Source organism: Bison bison, unplaced genomic scaffold, assembly GCF_000754665.1.
Source record: "Bison bison bison isolate TAMUID 2011002044 unplaced genomic scaffold, Bison_UMD1.0 scf7180017864472, whole genome shotgun sequence".
NCBI classification, from domain to species: Eukaryota; Metazoa; Chordata; class Mammalia; order Artiodactyla; family Bovidae; genus Bison; species Bison bison.
Window position 1 is genome coordinate 1,751,922 of NW_011495033.1, and position 8,545 is coordinate 1,760,466.

An 8,545-nucleotide genomic window follows, 5' to 3' on the forward strand; every position below is an offset into this window, starting at 1 on the left:
TGCAGGCGCACTTTGCTTCCACCACCATGACCATTTCTGTGCAGGACCCCGTGGCACACACAAAACCCACAGGGGATCCTGGAGCCCAGATACCGTGTTTCTAGCTGTCCCTTTGCCCTACGTACAGGATTTTCCAGTCCAGAGCAGCATATCACAATAATAATCAGGCTGGGTTGGACTGAGGCATGGATTTCTTCTGCAAAATGGGAGGAAGGCAATTTGAAAGGGTAGGTGGGAAGGGACTGGCCTCACACCGACACTCACAGCTGCATCTCAGGGCAGATCGGTTTGGGGAAAGAGTACGCAAACAAATTCCTTGAAATTCCAGAGCCCAGGAACCCCTTGGAAAATCTTCCAGGAGAATGCATACCCCAGTCACAAGTATTATATTATTAATTCACAATCGCATCTCAAAATTTCTCAAGAGGAGGAGCCATTGTTCTCACTTTTCTTAACCCAACATTATGACTTGTTAAAAAAAGAGCAGCATCTCTGAGTTTTTTTTAAGATAATTTATTATTAAATGAAGAAGTCATAAAGCAAAATGGAGGGGAACAGATGTCAAACATAAATTTAAAATATCGTTTTCATCAAATACTATTCCTAAGGTTAGAAACAGGAAATGTATCAAATGAAGAGGTACTTAATCTTTTTCAAATGCCTGTGATTTCAAAAGAAAACCTTTCTCTGAATATATAGATCATTATTACGCAAAAGATTAAATTTAAGAGTCTGAGAAAAGAGACTTTTTAACTCATAAGTAAACGATATTTCCCAGACACCCTTTGGAATGTTTGTTTTTAATCAGTGGGTTTTAAAAATCATCACTTCCACCTTGAGAACTAATATGAATCCACCACTGATCGATGACATTCAATTTACATCTTCACCTGCTTCCTTTTTTGCAACTTTCAGCAAAGCAGATTTGGAGAAAAAGAAAGGATTCGAGAAAATTGCAGTTGGGTCCCTGGTGGATGACAAAATCAAAATCTGCTTTCCATTCACACAACACATCCACAGGCACTCACTTCTACTTACTTTACTGACGTATTTCATATCAAAAAACCTCACATGTGCATCTCAACAAAGGGCCGTGTTCAAAGATGACGTTCCCTCCCACTGGTCTTTCCAGTCGTGCTGCCCACGACATTATCCTGAGCTCGTCATGTGTCTCCATTGGGCCAGAGCAATTGGAATTTTCTTTCTCATTGTTGTTTTAGTTGCTAACTCATGTCAGATTCTTTTGCAACTGTACCCTGCCAGGCTCCTTTGTCAGTGGGATTTCCCAGGCAAGAATACTGGAGTGGGTTGCCATTTCCTTCTCCAAGGGATCTTCCTGAGCCAGGTTGAACCTGCATCTCCTATATTGGCAGGCAGATTCTTTACCACTGAGCCACCAAGAAAGCCACGGGAATTCTCTTACCATAGTTTAAAAATTACATTTATCACTTGTCTTACATGACAAGCTTATGAAGTCAGAGAGAAAAAGCCATTTTTATTCATAAATGCCGTGTCACTCTTCCAAAAGCAGGAGGCATTTGCTGCTCTGCATGATGACAGGAGACTATGGGGTTCTGGGGTGCCCCCTGAGGGACCCCTGCTGAGCTTCATGGTGGCAAACTTGGGGCCATGGAGCCGACTGCACGCTCCATGGAAGGGATGCTTCTAGTCAGGCGCACAATTGGACATACTGCTGTTAAATTTGAGAAAGACAGCAGACCATTTAGCCTGCTAGGCCTCTGATGACTTCAAATGACAGTGATTATCGTCACACCTGCTCTCCTTTGAACAGAAGTCCCGCTGTGGCTCCAGGGGACCCACCGAGCCCTCAATTCCGCTTTCAGGACAGATGGAAGCCATCAGCACAAACCCGGAGATACAGCGGGAGTGCAGGCTTCCAGGACTGCAAGCACCTGACATCGTCTGGATGCAAAGGAAATACCCACGCTTTTGTTCTCTCCAATATCAGAAGAGCAAAAGCCATCTGCCACCGTCTTTACTCAAAATCCACGGGGATTGGCAGCAGGAAAAAGTCAGGACCAGGTGAGGCAGGGCGGGGTTGGGTGTGAAGCAGGGCAGGCAAGAGGCTGAAGGCCAGAGGCATCCTGGCCTCCGTGCCCTCCTGGTCTGGCCCAGCCTGTGTCCCTACTTCTGTGGGGCCCCATCAGCTAAATTCACAGTTTCTTCCATTCACACTCAATGCCATGACTGTCACATTAAAAGGAACACTTGAACATGTACAGTCACCACGGCACCCGGGCTTTGGAGTTTGACTTGTGACATCACTCCCGATGTTCAGTTCACCTTTATTTCACTTGGGTTGGGGGTGGGGTGGGGGGCAGATTTCCTTGCTTTTTAGCTTAGAGCTCAGGCACCAGCAAAATTCCTCTGCAATGCCGACCCAAGGTCGCTGGAAAGGACACGCACCCTGATGAACCAGATCATTAGAAACATCTGTCTCCCAGTGGGAATCAAGCCTTAGGTATAGCTGTTGGCTCCCACTGTGAGTAAAGTCCCCCTCGTGGACTCCCCCAAAAGTGTTTTCCCTAAGCATTCTCTCAAAATGCTGTTTCTCTCCAAAGGGGCCTCTGCTATGTTTTGCCTGGTGAAAAAATTAGGAAAGTATTTGGAAACCCCAAAACTCATATCAGAAAGAGTTAAACAAGCTTGTGAAGACATCATTGTTGTTTAGTTGCTAAGTCATGTCTGACTCTTTTGTGACCCCATGGACTGCAGCCCATCAGTCCTCTGTCCATGGGATTTCCCAACCTACTGGAGTAGGTTGCCATTTCCTTCTCCAGGGGTCTTCCTGACCCAGGGATAGAACCTGAGTCTTCTACATTGGCAGGTGGATTCTTTACACACTGAGCCACCAAGGAAGCCCCAGTGAAGACATTGTCAGATGCCAAAGGTTCAAGGCACTTTGCTTGGAACCAAGCTTGGAACCCACAGTGGAAGGAACTGGAACCAACCTGTTACCCCCAAACTCAGCCACCGGTTGACCTGACCCCACTGTAGAGGCAAGAATAGGGTGAACCTTTTCTTTCCTTCTTTCTTTCTTTTTTGAAAGGCATCTTATATTGTGATTTGGGTTTTTTTCCCATATCACAAAAAAAGATTTAGAGAATTCCAAAGAGTTATAGTTAACAGGAAATACAAATAGAAATTAAAAAAAAAAAAAACCAGAATGGAACTCAACTCTCCACAGATTGAACCCATATGGGTGTCACAGCTCACTGAATTAGCACCACTTCTGTAGTAGTGAAGACACCCGGGGCTGAAATTTCTTCAAACTCACTTTTTCCATCTCAGGGAGATTTTCCCATGCTCTTCCTCAAACAGACTGACCAATGGGGGAAGCGCTCCCCCTCCTCCCTATTTCAAAGTGTGGGGCATTTTCCTTTCGCTCTAAGCCATTCTTTGATTTTCTCATCAAATTGAGACTTCGGGGAAGCTATGTAGCAGCAAATTAGGAAATATACTCCCTTTAAACACAGTTGGAAAAAAAAACTGTAAAAACCGAATTCGCTGGATAATTAGAAGCTACTGTGACATTTTCTTTTCTTCCCCAGGCTGGGCTTAGAGGTATCTCTGGGTTAGACTGTTCTGGGGCTAGAAGGACATGCGAGGGTTGCCTGGCCCAACCAGACCGGCCCGGGGAAGGGGGCCGGCCCCCCGGAGCCCGCTCCAGTCAGTTCTCCTCCAACAGGTAATCACCGCCCGCAAACTCTGTGGCTTCAAGCTCCACGCTGGACAGGAACCTCCTCAGTGTCTTGCGGCAGTTGTAATCCAGGGTGGTGGTGTAGACAGTCTTGGGGTACTTGGGGTAGACGATGGTGGTGCTGAGGAAGCGGGTGGGTTTGTGGCGGGGGGCGAAGCGCACCTCCGCCTTGTAGTTGCGCCACGTGCTGCTGGGAATGCAGGTGATGGTCTGGCTGCAGGAGGCCACTGCCAGGCCCAGGGGCAGCTGGATGTCGTCAATGAAGTGCCTCTCTGAGTCGTACTTGACCGAGGACGTGTACCTGGGCGGGAGACACAAGGCCGCGTGAAGCCGCTCCTCGGAGCTGGGGGCACAGGGGTCCCTACTGTGACCTCAGACCTTGAGATGCGGTGACTCTGGGGAGAAGCCGCATGGAGTTTATGATGTGCTTACCCTGTGGTCCTTTCTGTTCTAAGCACTTTACTTCCAGGATCTAATTAATTAACCTTCCCAACAATGTCGGGAGAAGGAATTGGGGGTGCAGATGTTAAGGTCACAGTGAGAGGGAGCGTGCAGCTGGGGCCTCCATGCAGGATTCCCAAGTTCACCTGCATTTCTGCTCCCCACCGAATGGAGCTGGCTCCCACTGACTTAAATTTTCAGACTTTGGCCAAATTACTTCCAAGCCTCAGTTTCCTCTTTTATATATATATATATGCTTATATATAAATAATATATAAATTTATATATTATTGGGTCTTAGTTGCAGCTGCACTGGATCTTAAATGCAGCTTGTGAGATCTTAGTTCCCTGACCAGGGGTCAAACCTACACTCCTTGCATTGGAAGCATGGAGTCTTAACACCAGGAAAATCCCTCCTTTTTGAAAAAGGTGCCCAGCATAAGCGGGGAGAGTGTTTAAACAGCAACTGCTATTGATGGGAATGATTGTATAACAAGGCAGATTCTCCTGTCCATGAGGGGTGAGTCGTTTCTCTGTCCCCTGAATGAACAATCATCTCTTTAATGAGAGGAGAAGGGAACCCAGACGTCCTGAATGCTGGTTCTGAAAGCTCTCTGATAACCAAATCCTGGTACTAGGGCCACCTCCGTTTTCAATTTGGAGACCCCTCAGGCTCAGGGAACCAGACGTGACCTTATCCATCAAAGCCAATTAACAGTCTTGATTTCCATAAAATAATTAACATCCACATTCCTCAGCAGCTACTTTATTATTATTTGTTAAGTACTTCTTGGGCAATTTGGGAGGCTTTTTTTGGAAGTAAAGCATGAATTCATTTGACTTCCTAATTATTGCATCTTCCCAGTTACTGAAACATGTACAAGGATCACACATAGGCACAGATAACAGCACTGCCCCTCGCCATCCCCTACCCACTGGTCGGGGAGTAAGCATCAGCAGTCTTTTCAAAATAAGTCTGACGGGAACATCTATTTCCTTGGGCAAGTAGGTTAAGGGGCTGGGGAAGCTCATGTCATGAAGGCATGTCCCCATTTGGTTCAAAATACAAGCTCTCCAGGAATAAAAGGCTGAACCGCTCACCTCCAAACTGCTGAGTCGCCTTTGTTCTGTGTCAAAGGGTTCTTTGTGTTCATGCAACGAAAATCCAGCTATAAAACCACTAGTTACCCAAAGTAAAATTCCTTTCTCTAAAAAGATGTGTCTTTTAACGGAGCCTTTCAAAGGCTCTCTGACCCCAGATGAGCCTGGGTAAGATAAATTCCCCGAGGAAGAACAGTACTTGCCCAGTGAAATCAGAACCTGAGAAACGGTGATAGCACCTTGATGCTGGGGTGGGGTGGGGGTAAGACGTGGAAAGCAGCTTCTAGAAAGTGGAATTCAATTCAGTTCAGTTGCTCAGTCGTGTTCGACTCTTTGCGACCCCATGAACCGCAGCACGCCAGGCCTCCCTGTCCATCACCAACTCCCAGAGTTCACCCAAACTCATGTCCATTGAGTTGGTGATGCCAGAAAGAGGAATTATTTTATTAAAAATGCTTAAACATCTGACGGCCACAATAAGTGAAGCATAAAAAGCAAGTTGCAGTATAACACAATCTCATTTTCATTTTAATAAGTGTATCTATATTCAAAAGGTTAGAATACAGAAAGAACACCCCAAAGAGAACCCACCAAACTATAAGAGTTTGGCGCACTTTTGTTTAAAAAAAAATATTTAAAAACAAAAAGTATTAATTACTGGAATCAAAAACAGAAGTGAAATGAAATCAGTGCCCACTGTATTTACCTTACTTCTGTTGGTGGTAAGGGGTCAAGCTCCACTCCTTCGCCAAAGGACAGGGGGCATAACCTTGGTGAACAGCCGGAGCCCAGGGGGTTGGGGAGAGAAGCTGGATTCTGCAACGATGGAGAATGCAGTCAGACCACAGGCCCATCTGATGCTTTCCCCACAGAATTCCTGGTTCTAGCCTCCGGCTGACGGGCCCAGCTGTGATTTTGTGGCCCCCACCGGGAAATGATGCCAGAGAAGGACTGATTCACAGCAGTAGCAGAGCATGGACAGCTGTGTTCAAATCTCGGGTCTACCATGAAGGTGCTGGATGCCCTCAACAGAGTCACAGCCTATGCCCCACGACCTTCTCTGCACACCCGGGGTGGGAGTGGGGGGTCCCCTTCCCCGATGAGGTTTCGTGGAAGGATGAATAGAGGAAGCAAATCTGAGCTCAGCATTGTGACTGCAACCAGTCCCCAGGCCTACCGCATCATTGCACAGAAAGAAAACCGCCACGAACTGGGGTTTTGCTAACCAGAACCTTCAATTACGTGCCCCCAGCCCTATCACTGTCTCAGCAACTCTTCAGAAAAGGCCAAAACCAATAACAAGAAACGCTACCAGGGATTCTTTTTTTTTTTTTACACTGAAGATTCAGTCCAACTTCCCTCACGTCCTCTGCCTCTGGGGCCGCCAGATCGACACCCAGCCAAGACGGAGGAATCTGCAAACTCACTGGAAAGGCAGACACCAGAAAGTTTTCTATGGCACCTTCCACTGTCCAGAAAACTCCAAGAACCAGAGCACAGCATCCCAGGGGTTCACCCTCTTCCAGGCTGGTCAAGGCATTGGGCTTTCTGATTCACCCAGCAGCCTGAGTCAGAGATAGGGCCATCCTCCACTGAGGTGCTCGCTTTTCTTCGCCTGATCTGACTTGAGTCAGGGCTTCTGTGTTAAGCCAGCCAAAGGGAGCAGCCCTCCTGGGGTAACTGGGAACTGTCATTTTCTTTGCCTGGTTTGAGAGAAGAACCTACATGTGGGCCAGGACATGGTGGTGGCAGCTCCACCCCTAGGGCTTCCAGGAAGCAGACATTTCTAGAAGGTTGACTTTAAGACTCAGGTTACCACGACAAGGTGTCAAATAGGGGGCATAAGGTGGACATACAAAAGCCAAAGGGGACCAGGTAGGTCAGGGAGAGGTGGGGGTCCCCAGGGTCCAGCCCTCAACTCAGGGTTGGGCGGAAGAGTTTAATAAGCCCTCACTGGGGCCTGAGAACTCAGGTCCGAGCGCCCGGGCGGGGCTGGGCACTGGCTGCAGCAGAGCTTCCAGAAACAGCCCCCAGCAGTTATGGGGGCCCTGCTCTGCCCACAGACACTCCTCAACCTAGGGGTGCCTTCCCAGCAGTCCTGGGGGCTGCAGGACGACACAGCCACCGAGAAAAGGCAGGCGACTCTCAACACTCACACTGCAGCCTTCTTCCAGGTGTCCACACAGACACTGGGTCCTTTTGCCCTGTCTCCTCCGCCTCCTCATTCCTGCCGCCAGCACTCTCTGAGCACACGCCGTGTGCCCCAGCGCAGGCTGGGAGTGGGGCGGGGCAGCAGGAGTCAGACTCCTGAACACGGTACCCACCAGGGGGAAGGGAGGAAGTCACAGCCCCTGGCATGGCTCTGGGAGGCATCCAGGAAGACTTCCCAGAGGAGGTGACAAATTGGGTCCCGAAGGGCAGCCGGCAGGGGTTTGATGGACTGGGTGTTGGAGAGGTAGAAGGGGAGAAGCACGCTAGAGGGAGGGAGCAGCCTCGGGGGCACAGGTGTGTCCATCTGCTTGTGGTCAGGGGACGCGGAAGATGAGGCTATAAAGGGCCAGGTGGCCAGGGTTCTGAAGGCCAACATGGAGCCAGTGCTGCCTTCTAATGGAAACGAGAGAACACTGATGTTCATGGAGAGACAGGATCAAGAATTCCACACACCAAAGTGGGTGGGTCCCTAAGAAGCAGCAGCTGAACTGACTACAGTCAGTAGCAACTGACTTCTTCACTCAAGGAAGAGGGCTGCAAACAGCCATCCCCAAGGCAGAGGGGCGGGCTCAGAGCTCTGAGCTTGACTGTAGGCAGGATGTGGGTTCCTTGAACTCTAGGTAAAGGCAATAAACACTACCATCTGAGCGATTCCTAAGGTACTTGCATTTTCTCTTTAAAGTTTTAAAGTAAAGTAAAAGGACTCATCCTTGAAAGTTTCCACCCACCTAAAGGCTTCCCACCCATCATGCGCCAGATACAGGTTAGGTGATGGGCCAAGAGGGGCCACTGATCTCAAAAGGTCCCCTCCAAGGCTGCTAACAGTGCCCTAAAGCTGGCCCTCTTTGCTCAATGAATCCGGGAGTGGAGTAGATCCCTCTCCCCAAGACCTACTGGGAGTGGGGCAGGCCCGTCGGAACCACCGAGAGCGGGGGCAAAGCCCGGAGAAGCCTGGGGTTCCCTCTCGGTGTCCCAGGAACCCTCTGGCCCAGCCAGGTCAGGATGTGGTCAAGCCGCAGCCTGGCAGCCCCGGGGGCCGCCACCCCGAAGAGAGGAGGCGGCGGCCCGCCT

At 49.1% G+C, this 8,545-nt stretch overlaps 1 protein-coding gene across 1 annotated transcript; it reads right to left on the reverse strand.

Moving 5' to 3' along the window:
- Window positions 1-486: 486 nt before the first annotated feature.
- FAM101B (family with sequence similarity 101, member B) lies at window positions 487-6,097 on the reverse strand (the record flags this gene model as incomplete). The annotated part of the gene is made up of 2 exons (XM_010861672.1): window positions 487-4,022; window positions 5,970-6,097. Coding segments are annotated over 2 exons (459 nt in total), but the record flags the coding sequence as incomplete, so codon positions are not given.
- Window positions 6,098-8,545: the final 2,448 nt, after the last annotated feature.